The sequence below is a fragment of the Crocuta crocuta genome, unplaced genomic scaffold (genome assembly GCF_008692635.1).
Source record: "Crocuta crocuta isolate KB4526 unplaced genomic scaffold, BGI_CrCroc_1.0 scaffold60, whole genome shotgun sequence".
NCBI classification, from domain to species: domain Eukaryota; kingdom Metazoa; phylum Chordata; class Mammalia; order Carnivora; family Hyaenidae; genus Crocuta; species Crocuta crocuta.
The window spans coordinates 545,174-561,761 of NW_027527145.1; the positions used below are offsets into that span (position 1 = coordinate 545,174).

General features: G+C 39.5%; 1 protein-coding gene across 3 annotated transcripts in view; it reads right to left on the reverse strand.

The window, feature by feature from the left end:
* The window catches only part of KLF12 (KLF transcription factor 12), a 426,216-nt gene that overhangs the window by 13,505 nt on the left and 396,123 nt on the right, over window positions 1-16,588 (reverse strand). For all 3 annotated transcript variants that reach the window (XM_077761828.1, XM_077761905.1, XM_077761769.1), the window contains one exon: window positions 6,017-6,174. In XM_077761828.1, coding sequence (XP_077617954.1) covers window positions 6,017-6,174 — 158 coding nt within the window. The remainder of the gene's footprint in view (window positions 1-6,016; window positions 6,175-16,588) is intronic.

Here is a 16,588-nt window from a genome sequence, read left to right on the forward strand (position 1 = left end):
ACGGTAATTATGCAACAATGTGCTACGTTTATGGTCAAAGATAAAAATGAAACAGAACACCTGAGACTCACAGAGTGAAGTGAGTTTCAGTAAGGGACCAAGGACAGATTCAGACTCTTGTCTGCTGACTTCAGTTTAGTTCTATTTCTATTATAGTTTCTTATTTCTCAGCAAGTACCAATCTGCTCATACTTATGAGCTGTTTGGCTGAGGCTCACCAACAACTTGTTGGGAAAGGATTTTTGCCTGAAAAATGTTGGTTTGTGCTTCAGCGATTAATTATCTTGGCATCACTAAGCCTGAGACTTTATCTAACAACAAATCTAGACAGCGGGCCTGATACAGAGCTTTATATGAACGAGTTATTTAAGTAATGAAGAGAGATGTGAAAATCTAAGTAGCCCCCCACTACCTGATCTGACAAGCAAGACCTGTGAACAAAAGGCCACTCATATGCACAGCTGGCACAAAACTCATGAATGTCTTTGTAGGAATATCATCAAACCATTTCAGAATCACACCCAGTGAAACAAGATGTCAAATTAGAAGCAAGAAATGTAGGAATAGCAGTGAAAAAAGTGATGAGGCAAGTAACAAAGTGAAAAATCATGGAATCTGCAAGCATTCAGCATAGATGTGTGTGTGTGTGTGTGTGTGTGTGTGTGTGAGAGAGAGAGAGAGAGAGAGAGAGAGAGAGAGAGAGACTGTGTGTTCATGCATGCATGTGTTCCAAATGCATAATCATTATCTGGTGCTAATTACCAAATGATATTAATTACAAAGCATTGTTCCTCAAGGGAAGAGCTAAATAATGCATCATTGTCTTCATTTGTAAAGGTAGGAAAGGACACATTTTAGAGACTTAAATTGCAACTGGTTAATAATTTTAAAGCATCCATAGAAGTAAATTTCTTTGATGTGTAAAATTCAGACATGAGCTACTTCTGCTAAAGCCAGATAGATAAGAAATGTAATTGCTTTACATTTCCTAATTTTTAAAATTCAGGCATAGGGTTTTCCTATGAATTAAAATGAATACTGGATAACATGGCTAACTGAAGCTCACAGATTTACTGGAGAGTAGGATATCAAGTTTGAGTATAAAATATTCCCAGATTCATTTCAAACTGAGCATTTTTTTTTTTATGTTAAAATTACTTTTTAAAAGGGGCGCCTGGGTGGCTCAGCTGGTTGGGCGTCCGACTTCGGCTCAGGTCATGATCTCACGTTTCATGGATTCGAGCCCCGCTTCGGGCTCTGTGCTGACAGCTAGCTCAGAGTCTGGAGCCTGCTTCAGATTCTGTGTCTCCCTCTCTCTCTGACCCTTCCCCGCTCATGCTATCTCTCTCTCTCTCTCAGAAATAAATAAAACATTAAAAAACTTTTTTAGAAAATTACTTTTTAAGAAATCTGGTTTAAAAAGTAACTTTACATTTCCTTTTCTTGGTTCATCATTAAATTGCAATATTCTGCAGAACGGTGGTAATTCTGTCACGTCCCACATACCACCAGAGGGTTCTAGTTGACTTTCAGACCCTCTTACAGGAGACCCAACAGCCGGGTGTAGTGCACCATCTAGTGGCTGCAGGAATCACCGATGCCTGAAGGTTTCTTGTACTGTATTTTAGAAAATACTAGGATATACATGTTTCTAGAAAATAAGGGAATTATAAATAGCAATTCCAGGTTCATAAGCCTATTTCCATCTAAAATTTATATTTAAATCATTTAATAAACAATAAAATTCTTGAAATGAGGGAAATTCATAATAACATGCTAGTTAATGGATAACAAAGGCTTAGATAACCATTAATTTAACTATGCTGCACATTCATCTAAAGTACACTGTAGGTGCTTCATGCAAAGGAGACACAATGTATACTAGTGAAGGGAACAATGTACCTGCTGCTTTTTACTGTGCCTTAAACAATTTACCACAGGGGAGTGTTAGCAGAGGCATTTAAAAACGTTTGGGCAAGTATTTATGTTATTATCTAAACTGCACAGTCATGACAATATACTTACATTATTTTTAAATTTAAAAAGGCATTCTTCAGAATTTCCCTTTTTACTCTAAATTGCTAGTATCTAGAAAATATTCCTCTTTTGCTCTTCTACCAATGTGTTCAATTTACTGCGTGAGTCCTAAATAGATGACTGGTCATGTACTCATAACACACAAAAGATTAAGTGTTAAAGGTGAAATTAACGTGACTTTATCCAAGAAAATTTCTTATGGCTTCTTGCCCACCTCCTATAGTGTGCGTAGAACTTGTAAGTCATGTTATAATCCCACACTCTACATTCATTGTCGTTGGTCACACATAAATAACTTACTCAATGTGCCTGGAGCAAAGGTAAGGCTAAGATATTTATTAAAAGCAAAGCAAGCCAACCTCAATCCCTATACAACTAGTGTTGACTTCACTTTGAACGCGATGTTGAGAAATCTTGCAGAGAATTATAAATCAGAAACAAGTATGGGCTCCCTTTGAACAAATGGCAGTAAATCAACCAAATCTCATTCTTTCTTTTTAGAAGTACTATTATTTGATAATTTAGGAGGCTATGTCTTGCAGCGTAAGTACCTCCTTGCAAAGTAGCTGAATGGGCTTGGGGCATCTTGGTTTGGAGCAGGAATTTCACAAGGACGTACTGATGTGGCTGTAAGATCAAGAAGGATGGAGGTAGGACGATTAGGTGAATTTTTAGCTAATGGTTAATGAATTTAAGACCCTCTTGGAGGGAAGTCTCTGGGATCACATCTCAGGGCTTTGTCCTTGAACCTGTCCTACTTAACACCTGGCAAAAATGGAAAAGCTGAAGGACAGAGCTAAAATACTAAATGTAGGTGGGCAGGGAGAGAGTTCAATGTCATTTCAAATTATGACAAGAATGGGACCCAATAAATGAAATGGATACAGAATAATTACTTCCCAGACTTGAAAGGGCAAGTGCAGCCCTCAGAATACCGATTCTATCCTGTATCTCCCACAAGAGACCAGCCGGCCTGCAGCGGAGTGTCCAGGGAGAGGAAACGCTCTGCTCCCGAGGGAGCCATCCTTGAGGGACAACTACAAACACAACATTGAATGTTTAGGTTAAAAAATGTTTCTTAAAATGTTTTATTTATTTTTGTGAGCAAGAAGAAAGAGTGTGAACAGGGGAGGGTCAGAGAGAGAGGGAGACACAGAATCCGAAGCAGGCTCCAGGCCCTGAGCTGTCAGCACAGAGCCTGACGTGGGGCTCGAACTCATGAACCGTGAGATCATGACCTGAGCCAAAGTCGGATGCTTAACCGACTGAGCCACCCAGGTGCCCCTGAATGCTTAGGTTTTAAAAGAAAACAATTATAGGTACAAGAGATGGCCAAGAGTTGGGTTCGGCACATTTTGATTTAGATGACTTAAGAAAAGAGAGTCAATTGCTAGAAGACTTAATACTATTTTTTGCATTTTAAAACCTCTTTCTGCAAATTGTGGTGTGAAAAATTTAAAAGACACAGTGACATGCTGGAATATAGCTAGAAAAATGTGGCTATGACAACTGAGGGTACCTGATTTGGAGAAATGAAGATGCCGGGTTGGTGACTGGGTTTCGAGGGGCAGCAGGACCAGGAAGTGAAAACAAGAGCATGATGACTGGAGCTATTCCGTCAACCAAAAGGTCCTGAGAGCCAATCAATGCCATGACAGGCAATTCAGTACTGTGCAAGGTGACGACTCGGGCCTCGGAAATTGCACCCAACTTGTCTTGCAGAAGAATCAGCTCTCTGCCACTTGACGTTACTAAAAATCGCTGCTGTGGGAACACTACCTGACCAGGAGATACCATTAAACAAAGGAGGTAATGACAGCTGCAACCACCGGGACTTGTGAGCATCCAGTAAGAGAAAAGACGTGTAAGTGTGCAGAAAACTGCATCGGAATGACTTGTTCTTTGTGAGAGACGACATGTAAGGGATTCCCCTAGTTAGGAAACAAAGTACACTCTCTGGTGTACAAGGTCCATTCGGACCCTAGGAGTCTATGACTTCATCTTATTAATAACCCAAACTAATTAATTCCGGTTCAACATTCAAAGTTTATATTGTTTGAATTGCATCATGCCCCCACCCCCCGACTTTCACAGTCTACATTAAAACCTGTAAGATGCAATCCCTTAATGCCATGAAGTTAGAGCCTTTAATAGTACCTAATTAAACCATTTCCTCTGGTTCGTTTTTCATCGTATGCATAAATGGAATAGAGAGGTCTGTGTACAAATGATGTTAATACGTATGTCAGTAAGCTCAAGGAAAAAAGAAATAACACAAATATATGATGATTTAGCGAAGAAAGATCCTTCTTTTTTTTTTTTTTTTAAATAACAGAAACGCTCCCTTTAAAACTCAGTATTATCACCTGATCATACTTAACGACTATGATTTACGTTCACTATCTACGGACAGGATGGAACACGCTTATTTGACTTTCATGTCATAATATTCATTCTTTGCCTAAATGGTAACAAAAACGGATTCAAAAATAATGTCTAAGAAATGAAATGAAAACCTCTCCTGGGGAAGCTCAGAATCAATGGAGAGAAAAGAATCTGGAATTAAGTAGAAAAAGGAAAAGGGTCGGGAGCAGGGATGAAAGATGAGGAGGAAGTATGCAAAATGTGTTGAATTACTGGAAACATTAAATATACGTTAGATGAGCAAAAGTAAGTTTCAGATTCTACAATGCTTTTTTGACTTCAGGCAAGCCTCCTAAGCCGTAACTTCATCACACATGCGTGCGCGCCCACACACACGATGCCCAGTCTCGGTGTTTGTGGAGTCATGGAGCAGTCTCTGTAAAGCAGTGTTGGAAACCATCTAATAACATGACAAAACAAATGGCAAAGAATGCTGGCTTAAGTGATTTTGCTACCTCGGCTGGGAAACGGTTTTCATAGTGTGGTTATTTTACTCTATTTGAGATGGCCATACTATTCACACAGCCCAACAGGAGTCTGTTACGCTTGAAGTTTCTGGGTTGCGGCAGGTGCTGGTGTCTGATTCACGCTGAGGGGAGTCACTGGACTCCCCCTACCCCACCTGTGGCACGTCGCTACCAGGAGTTGCCAGGAACGTGTGTGAATGAGTTTCCCTCTTCCATCTGCTTCTTTGAGCTTCACACATTCTAGTCACCACTCTTCTCAGAAAAGGTAGTATAACTGTGGGGCCCTCCTTGCACCTCCAGTCTCTTCCCAGAGCCTTCCACTGGTGGCTCCCAATAGGATCCAGGAGCCAAGGAAGGCAGGGGATGCCAGCTAAGGGACACGCAACACAGAGGACGGAAGGGGTTGGTGGATGAGTACGTGGGTGGGTATGTGTGCAGGTGGAGGGGGAGATGGCTGGGGGTGGGTGGGTGTGTGGGTGAGGGGACAGTGACAAAGTCAGTAAATCATGTGTGGTCTCAATTTCCAAAAACTTCTCTCTCTATATATATACAATGCCAGTGAGAATCAAATGGAATGATGTGAAAATATTTTTTGAACTCTTTACAGTGCTATGTGTATGTCAATTTTATTTTATGTTTTTGGTTTATTTATTGGGTTCTTTGGGGGATGAGACTGAGGGGAGAAAAGCATGATCTAAGTGGTGGTTAAAATGCTAAACTTTAAGAGAACAGAATACTTTTGTTCAGCTTGTTCTTCAATGCGCTTTGTGGATATTTTAAAATGCGCTAAACTAGACAGTGATTAAGCGGCAATGCTGATTATAAAAAAAAAGGCTAGATCTTGGTGTCATACCATCGTAAACGTCCTTAACACAGGGAAGACCTACTTCATTGGTTGCTAAAGTTCACGAAGACTTAAACCTGTTTTAACTGAGAGAGAGGATGCATTCCATTCAGAAAGGAAGTCAACTGGAGATGGCTGGATACCGATCAAGTATAACACATCATTCCAGCACGTCCCTGAGCCAAGCAGTGGGCCCCTCGGGACTTTCACTGATCCCCCAGTGAGAAGCCCTGTGAAACGGTACCTGTATGTGTCCTTCGATGAGCCTTCAGGTGAGAACTCTTTGTGTATACTTTGTTGCATCCCTCAAAATCACATCTGTGGATACGCCGTTTCCTGGAGTCGGGGGACTCAGACCGTCTCTGGCGTCTTGTGCTCTCAATACTAAATGGTGAAATTGAACTGGAAAAAAGAAAAAGTGGAGTTAAATGCGAGAAACACAGCACTCGGGTTTCGTTCTAGTGGCACAAGACCTCAGTCTCATGGTCTATAGCTTCATTAAGACTCGAGGCCCCATGTCCCCATTTCCCACTGTCACTTTCTTGGACATATTTTATTTCTTAATCTTGAACACAGGCAGCTTGATCTAAACGCTCCACCAGAGGGAAAGTTATGCTGAAACAACAAGACCAAAACAAAAACTCAGTAAAAGCAGTGGTAGGGATCCTTGTTCTCAAAAGGAACAATGTGGAACTTCTGTATGACATTTACAGACAATAGTTTTGGAAGACCTGCTACAGACGGCCAAAATGAACGCACTTAATAAGTAACACGAGGGTCTGAATTGCACGTGACAACATATATAATCGTGTAAAATCACAAGGTACATTTCAAAACAAGTGAGGTCAGGCTGAAAGAAATGACATCAGTACATCAATAACATGACTCATGACAAGCTATTTCTGTTCACTAAAATGAACCTGACATTTAACTTTTCCACTTGGTGGTTTTTCATGGTGAGGAATAAAGTACATTGTATTTAAAGATTAGCTGTACCACCATTATGAGAAAAAGTTTTAACTATGAAATTTGGCCCTGACTTGCACGTTGTTTAATCTTCATGCCATGGTAGAAAAACAGGATTAGTTTGTAACGTCAGGTAATTGATTAACATGTACTTCTTCAAACCTTAATCTCTTTGGCTTGAGGTAGAAATGAAGAATATGACTAATCGTTTTTAGTTATCCATGAAGTTCTTTACTATTACAATGAAATACAACACAAAAGCAAGCATCCGTATTTTCTACCAGACAAAATTTACCACTGTTAACATCGGACATATTTTCTTCCAGCTTTTTTGTGTCTTGATGCTTTTAAAATTTCATTTTTATTAAATCACCTCTTTTTAAAAAGCTGAATGACTCTGAGCAAGAGTTCTTTGAAGAAAGTGAAGTTGAAGCTTCACTTAAGAAGATTACAGATGAAGGCTGACCCCACCTATGTCTTCCAGCCTCCTCCTCCCTGGGAAAATCTGTTACCAGTTTTCTTGGAATTCTTCCAATTCTTTCAAAGGATCCTCACCTATACATATCTACAGTCCTAGAAACTCATTCTGCTGTTTGTTTTTTCAAGAGCCGTGTAAATATCATGTTGTTCACATCGTTTTGCAAATTGCTCTATACTTGTCTTTTCTTCACTCAACACGCAGTATTTGAGATTATCCACACTGACGGCAACACTGGAGTTTATTTACTTGTGGTGCTATGTGCCACCACTCCTCTATTCTACGATATTTTCTTTTTATAGTTTAATGTCTCTAAAATCAGAAGCTTCTTACAATTTGATAGCTTGTCATAGTTTCACTGGCATAATTTTTGTTCTTTGTGAGTGGGACATAGCAATGGTACATTTCACAATATGTGGTAATTGAAAATTAACTTCAGGGGTTGGTAAGATTTTTCAGTAAATGGTTAGATAGTAAATATTTTGTTTTGACTTTGAGAGCATACAGGGTACACTATAACAAATCAACTCTGCCCTTATAGCATGAAAGTAGCTGTCGACAATACATAAACAAGGGAGCATGGCTAATATTCCAATAAAACTTTATTTATAAAACAGTGGGTTGCATTTGGGTCTAGTGGTTGACACATGACTTAGATGAAATATGGTCCAGTGAATATGTATCCCAGAGTCTTAAAATCTATTTCCTAAGTGATGGACATTTGCATTATTTTTTAATTTTATTTATTTGAGAGAAAGAAAGAGAGAATGAGAATGAGTGAGGGAGGGGCAGAGAGAGAGGGAGAGAGAGAATTTCAAGCAGTCTCCCCACTGTCAACGCAGAGCCTGACGCAGGGCTCAAACTCATGAACCATGAGATCAAGACCTGAGCCAAAATCAAGAATCAGTTGCTTAACCAACTGAGTCACCCAAGTGTCCCTAAACTGTTTCTAATAGTTCACTATAACATTGCTCCACTGCACTTTGCTCCCCAATGTTTCCTTCTACAGCAATTGCCTTATAAGGTTTCAATGTATCTTCTCCTTTGTACAAATAAGAGATCCAACAGCCCCAGCTTTCTAGTATTAGCTAAGACAAAATATAAGTGGTGTTTATCTACTTGTATCTTAAAGAGTTTTATGCAAGATCCTTATTAGTAGAATGAGAAAATATGGGGTGGCTTAGCCACTTTTCCAGCTTTCTCATGAATCAATGTGGATTTGTGGTTTTCCACATAACTGACTCAGTTGTGGTGACTGGAGCCCATTGTGACAAGAGTCAAAATAGTGTGACTGGCCTGTCCATGGAAGAACAGCTTCGGTCACTCCTGCCAAGGTCCGCTCTGGCATAGGGTGCGATTCCTATGAACAAAATGGTATGTGTGGTGAAGGGCAAGATAATTCATTACTCGGATATCTAGTCATAAAAATAAACATGGATTTTGGCACTGGGGACCTCAAAAATAGAAACTTCTGTGTTGTGGTATGCTTGACACTTTTTAAATCAAGAGAAATGATATGGTATCTGTTTCCTTTGAATTATAACTTAAAGTTTTACTTGCTACACACTAATAAGTATAAGGTAAATGTAACTATGCATAACCACACACATATATTGTCATGCCTGCAGTATACAGAAAAGTAAAAATATAAATCTGAAATTAAAACCAAGTAACTACTAAGCATGTCTTGAAGGGACCAATGATGTAATGTGGCTCTACAGTCCCGTCAGTCATGAACTATGTGGCAGGTGGTTAAGGAAAGTGGAGGCTACAGAACGCCATGATAATACTTCACCAGGAGTCCTGAATTAACACCAAACAAAGACATGTTAGGCATACGGCCCTAATGGTGAAACCTTCACACCCTGGTTTTCCTCATTTGGGAAATGGCCTGTGGTAGTGCATTCTGAAGGACCACCCCCTAAAAAGTATGGACAATGAAGAGCTGCACCCGGCCGAGCTGGCTTGGAAACAATATCCAGTGGGGAAAATTACACCTGGTTGCCCTTTTAAAATGGCAGAGACATCCTCCTAAGATGCTGAAGAGCCTTGGGCAAGGCTGTGCCTTTCAGAACCACTTGTTGGATCTCTTTGTGGAAAAGTAAGAAGTGGGGCTGGAGTAGATGGGAATCAAAAGAGCAAAAAGACTTCAAGAACACGGGAAGATGTGAGGACGGCCCAACTCCATGCAGGATTGGCTGCTCTTCTGGGGCTCATGCATGAACCCACAAATGGCAGGCACTGGAGGGTAGACAACCAAGAGACTGGGGGGTTGGTAAAGCCAAGTTCATGGCAGGAAATGGGACAGTCAAGGCATTGGTGCCAAGTATCTCTAGATCTTAGGACACTGTGAGCGTTCAAGAAATGTTTCCTAAATCGAATGAATGAATGAGTGGGTGGATGGTGAGTGTATTAGTCAAGTATTCCTAATTTTCAATTTAATATAATCAATCAATCAATCAATCCTTAATTGGCTAATTAATCATTACTAGGATTCTTTCATTGCAAGTCTTCTGATAACAGTCACTCAGTTCTTTACTCTTCCTCCCATTTTCCTAAACTTCCTATTTCAAATACTAACAAACTGGCTACTGAATATCAGAAGAGTCTGGTAACCATTAAAACTGCATGTCTGTAAGTGTCTCAGTTTTTTGCTCTAAAGTCAAGAGAATGGCAAAAAGCATTGCTTACAATTAAAATTCTCAGTAGAAGCACACTGAGATTGCTCTGAAGATGTCTAGGATGCTGGTGAATGAAATAAAAATCTTGCGGTGAACAGGGGAAGGTCAAGAACGACCTTACTCCTCAGCAATAGCGTCCTGCCCTGTCTTACTCTGAGGCTCAGAAGTACAGGCATTTGGCAACAGAACAGCTATAATTATGCTTCGGGTGTTTCTATTCTGCCCTTTCTATGCTTTCTGAGCCATGTGCCCTTTGCTTACAAGGCCCTTAAGGTATCCCCAAGCACATGTAAATTGGTTCCGTGCTTCAAAAGTTGGTCTTGTTCTGAAAAACGGAAATGCGCAAATACTGCTGCTGCCTACGCCAGCAAAGGATTCTTCCCATAATCCTCAGTAATAAGCTTGGTGTGATGAAAATGGTAGAGGTAAAACGGTGGCCAGTGTGTTCCCAGACACTGTACTAAAGGCATCTGCACAGTTCAAAAGAACAGTAACTAAAGGTCCACTCCCTTCCCCAGAATGTTAGGCCATTTGGAGTAGTGAATGGGCGCCTGAGGGGGCCTCACATGCACCGCGTTGTAATAATTAGATCTACGGAGAACAAATGAGTGAATCATGACTTCGGTTGCACAACAGTCCCACTTGGAATGGCAAGTTCAATTAGAATTAAACCCAGAGAGGCTCAAAAAGTCACATCCAGGAACAGCTCTATTTAAATAGAAGGCACCGCATGGCTGCCATGGAAGAAATTAAGGTTAACTGTAATCAGCAGGTAATATAAGACCATTTGTCACGTGTGACCTTAGTGTGATGAGATGCCCTTCACTGAAATTGAAGTTTCTATAGGTGTTTGAAAAGAAAAAAAAAAAAGAAAGGCAGGACAGTCTTTTAAGGCTGATAAGAGAAAGAGGACACACACACATCCCAAATTTTAAAACAAGAGCAGAAAACAAAGGAAAAGAAGGTGCTTTAGCAAGTTCACACATTCTGTCTCAACAGACCTCCAAGGAGCATGGCCTTGGATGACAATGACAGCTGACATTTACAGAAGGCTTACCAAGTGCCAGGCGCTGCTCTCAACGCTTTAAGCATCAACGCAACTCTGTGAGATCGATATTATTATTGTCCCTCATTTAAAGGTGAGGAAACTGAGGCACTGAGAAGGCCAAGGCCCAAACAAAGGAGGTGGCCATACTAGGATTTGAACCCAAGTGGGTGACTCTAGAGCCCACTCTTAGTTATTACTCTCTATGGACTCAGATAGACACAGGTAACATCAACCAGCTGAGGATAAAATATGAGAATGCGACAAAATAATCCGTATCAATTAAATTTTCCCTCTAGCCCAATTACAGAAAACAACAGCACAGAAAAGCATTCTTAAATGTACTCTGCTATAATAAGACATACACTTTTCTCTTGAGAATTTTAAGGCCAATAGCTTTATAAATACTGCCAGCAGAGGTATTCAGTATAATTACTTACTATTAATCTACCTCAGAAAATACTTTCCTAAGTTGTTGGGAAAAAACATTTATTTCCAGGGAGATGTTTTTCGAAGCCTGAGCCTGGCAGTGGTAGGTGATTATGTCTCCCCTGACCACCAAGGCCACAGAACTAGTGTTTTCCTTGACATTTCAGTTTATTTACAATTGTACCAAAAACGATTTTGAGTTGGCTGCATTGATAGAGTTACCTTAAGGGAAGGGAGAACGCTCAGTTTTAAAAATACATTTTGTACTGTTTGCGGAAGTTTATTTTAAAATTATTTTGAATGGGGCATTAAATATTACTTACTGGGATTGTGAATTAGCTTCTGCCACAGAATACCGAACCACTTCCTTGTCAGTAAATCAAACACTACACTGGGAATGAAATATTGAGACCATAAGCCAAAAAAGAAGCTGATGAGACTTTCAGTTAACCAGGCATTACATAAATCTTAGTAATAGAGCTTCTGTTCACTTGGACAAGCCATGCTTTTGCAATTTTTTTTTTTTTTGCNTTTTTTTTCCAGGCTCTCTCCCAGCCACTAGATGGCTCTCAGGAGCAGGAATCTTTCTATCTATCCTCTATACTCTAACAGATTCTGTCTAGCTGCTATCAAACCACATCGGTGTCTTTTCGAGGATATTAATTGGGGAAAAGGTGCTATTTAGATACACCCACTCCCTATTCCCTAGAAGCTACATCCCAAGGTAGGGCAGATTCACCAGCATGAAGTTCCTCTTTCACTGCTGCCTGCAGTTTCCTATGGAAAACTACTTCTGATAACAGACTGAAATTGTAAGATTAGTAGTTGCCAACCTTTCCAAAAGCTGTGACTAAGGCATTATATACCACTTCATGTTCAAATCTGGATTCAATAAAAATAAATCCATTTTCACAAAGTCTATAAATCAAGGGTGATACATTTGCTAAAATATGTCAACAAGCTTAATCTTAGCATATATTCAACTAGAACTTGGCACTTTTTTCGTATGAACAGAATATGTCCAAAATGTAGTTCTTCTTTTTTTTTTTTTACATATATATAATGTTTATTTATCATTGAGAGACAGAGACAGAGCATGAGCATGGGAGGGGTAGAGAGAGAGGGAGACACAGAATCCGAAGCAGGCTCCAGGCTCTGAACTGTCAGCACAGAGCCTGATGCAGAGGCTCAAACTCACAAACCGTGAGATCATGACCTAAGCCGAAGTTGGACGCTCAACTAATTGAGGCCCCCCCTCAGGCACCCCCAAAATGTAGTTCTAATTATTGTTTTATGTTAATAAATAAAATCTCCTACTAATTACAGATAATAGGTTTATGAATGAGCTTTATTTGGGTGGGTCTGTGGAAAGACTCATTATATCACGGTTTTTACTTAAATATAACAGCTGTGACTAAGTCTTTTTCATCACTTGCTAGACCATTAAAATACTCAAAACTGTTACAGGCTTATCTTTCTGCTCTTTTTTTGATTCATCACATTTTAGTAAGTAAGATCATAAGCTGCAGTAACAAAAGGCTTCAAGATAAAACAGAAAAAAAAGGGAATCAGTTAATGGCATTAGCTGTAATTGGTGCTCTTATCAAACTTCGGATGAATTTAGATTACAAACTGAGAGGGGATTGTTTGTTAACAAAGAGAGATCCATTTCACATAGACACTATCTATTCAAAATAGCTACTTTGAGGGCGCCTGGGTGGCTCAGCTGGTAAGCATCTGACCTCGGCTCAGGTCACGGTCTCACGTCAGGCTCTGCGCTGACAGCTCAGAGCCTGGAGCTTCTTCAGATTCTGTGTCTCCTTCTCTCTCTCTCAAAAATTAAATTTTTTTAATATAGCTACTTTGGGGGAACACTGTATGCACTGCAAAGACTTTACCCCATCAAATCAAGTCACAATGTCAGCTGAAACAAGTGTGGATTTCTGAATTACACTGAACACAGAATGGAAGATACATAACGTACTGAGATATTCCAATGAACTTTCCACAGAATTTCTTCAGAAAACATCGGGGTTTGAGTGACGTTTTGCGCCAGGAGTTGTAGCCTTGTGGATCGCTTGAACCTTAAATTCACTGGGTACAAATATGAACAATTATTTAAATCTGAAAGCCTTTAAGGCAGGCCCGGTCTTCAGTTTGCCATAAGCTCTACAGCTACCTATTGCCTTTACACAGACAGTGCTTTACATTAATCTTCCCGGTGTGTCCCTGAACCCATCTGATTAGGAGATCCTCCAGAATCGTGGCAGGTTAAAAAAAATAAGTTCTACTTATTTCATTAAAGATAAACTTTAAACTTATCAAGAATGCAGATATGGTCTTCTGCATGCCTCTCTCGAAGCTGGCCTAACAGGTGCCAGGAAGGGTGAAGGGAGGGAGGGAAGGAGGAAAGGAAGGAAAGGGGGAAAGGAGGGAGGGAGGAAGCGAGAGGAGCCTGGGAAACACAGTCAACCCTGTGAGGACTTTATTAGATGTGGACACTGGAGTCTCACCATAGCACTGCTCTAGGGCAGAATTTTATATAAACAAGGTAGTTTTTCTCTATCAGAAGGTCGTCTTATAAGGCAGATTCACTAACAAGACAGCCCTATGGAGGCACTCCAGGCAAAGGCCGTATATAAAATTCTGTGTTTTAAATATTAAAACATATATAAAATGTTTTGGGGCGCCTGGGTGGCTCCGTCGGTTAAGTGCCCCACTCTTGATTGTGGCTCAGGTCCTGATCTCACAGTTGATGAGATTCTGTGCTCCATGTGCTGAGAGTGCAGAGCCTGCTTGGGATTCTCTTTCTCTTTCTTTGTCTCTTTCTGCCCCTCCCTAGCTCATGCGTGCACACACACACTCTCTCTCTCTCAAAATAAATAAACTTAAAAAACTAAAACATATATAAAATGTTTCAAATATACAGTTCTAATGAGATAGTGAAATGTAAATCATAAATAAACTTTTGAAGTGACCACCAAAACAGGCCTCCATTTATTTTATGCTGATCATTAAGCAGGTCTATGTTACACTAGAGATTTCTTTTATTAACACTGAAATTATATCAGCTAACTATCTGGTACTTAAGCTTACATAAATTATTGAAACAGTTTTTATCGCTCATAGGGGGATATATAAATACCAAGATGAAGGAGACTTCATTGGTAATTCCACTTGCATTTTGTTGGCCCAAAGGGCTGTCTCGTGCCACAAACAGGCCATTTCCCCGCCATCAAATCAGCATGGGTTTGAGGAGAACACCAAAATCTTCCCATTTAGTGGAGGGAATATTTTACCTGTTTTGTATTTCCTTTCCTGAAAACTTAATTTTTGAACACCCCACCAAATTAATGTTGAAAAAATTAGAAAATATATTAATGTGACCCACATTCATATTTGAAAGACATTTGGAAGGTGAGGAAACAGGAAGGTGAGCAATTCAGAGAGTGAATGAATTGCTATGCCACAGCCACACAGCTAAATACTGGCAGAGTTGGAACGAGGTGCCCAGTTCCTGGCCCCTCCAGCTAGGACTCTTCCATTCTCCAGTAAGTTGTAGAAAGAGCCTTGTCAAATTTTTACTTAGTATGAAGGCAAATCTGCTTGGCAACACTCATATTCTTTTTCTTCTTTCATCAAATAGACTAAACTCTCCACCCTATTTCCCTTTTTGCTTTGGCTGCCAGGAAACTCAGCCACAATAGCCTAGGATTTGGTGTTTGTTTTCCACTCTAATTACACAGCTCCCAACCCAAAACTATACAGTTTTAATCCTATCTAGTAATTTTAAATGTATATCTCATGAATGTCTTTCAGCACTTTGTGGAGTATTTAAGTTAAACAAGGAAAACAAAACAAAAGAGCAGAATTGACTTAAAACTAGAGAAAAACATGTGAAATCTGAATCTGGGTTTTAACACGCAGACCTGTAAACTAAAATTTTGTATTCAATAAGCTCATATTTTTATCTTTAAGGAAAGAAAGAGAACAAAACTTCTGTTTTTTGTTGCTGTTTCTTCAGAAGAAGCATAGACTGTAATCTGATAATCTAGACATGAATTATAAATTATAATTTATTAGTGATGCTATTTTAGACATTTAATCTCTTTGATTCTCGGATTCCCAAAATTCAAATGTAGAGCCGTCAGAACGATTTGCCAAGAGTAATGTAAACCTGACTCAATGTCCAATATATCTTTAACAGTTCTTAACCTTGGGCTCCTTTTTCTTTTTTTAGTAACCTTAAGATATGATTCACATATGGGGAGGAGAGTGGGGGGGATGAGCTAAATAGGGGATGGACACTAAGGAGGGCACTTGTTGGGATGAGCACTGGGTGTTTTATGTACGTGATGAATCACTGAATTCTACCCCTGAAACCAATACTACACCATATGTTAACTAACATGAATTATAAAAAAGATGTAATTTACATGTGATAAAATTCAACCTATAAATTTATTCAGTAGCATTCATTATATTCATAATGTTATGGAACCACAACCTCTAATTCCAGAACATTCTCATCACCCAGAAAGAAAACTCCATAATCATGAGCAGTCATTCCACTTCTCCCACTGAGTCCCTGGGGACAACTCATCTACTTTCATCTCCATAGATTTGCCTATTCTGCACATTTAGGAGGAACAGAATCATACAACATGTGTCTTTTTGTGTCTGGCTTCTTTTCTAAATTTAGAATCAAGTTTTCAAGGTTCACTCATATTGTAGCATACATCAACACTTCGTTCCTTTTAATAGCTGAAGTATATTCCATCATAGAGATACTGTTCATTAGCTGATGAACTTTTCATCTATTATGACTATTGCTGCTATGAACATTTGTACAAGTTTTTGTGTGGACATGTTTAAATTCTCTTAGGTATATATATCTAGCAACAGAATCACAGTGCTAAATTTTATGGTAAGTCTACACTTAACATTCAGCATCTTTCAAACTGTTTTTCAAAGTGGCTACACCATTTTGTGGTTTTACCAGCACTAGACATTGTAAACATGCATCTCTGTCTTCATTTTAGCCATCCTAGTGTGTGTATCTCATTATGGTTTTGCTTTACAGTCTCCCTAATGGTTAATGAAGTGGAGCATCTTTTCATGTGCTCATAGCCCATTTGTAGATATTCTTTGGAGAAATGTCTATTCAAATATATTGCCTATTTTAATTTTGTGCTGCCTTCGTATTGTTGAGTTGTG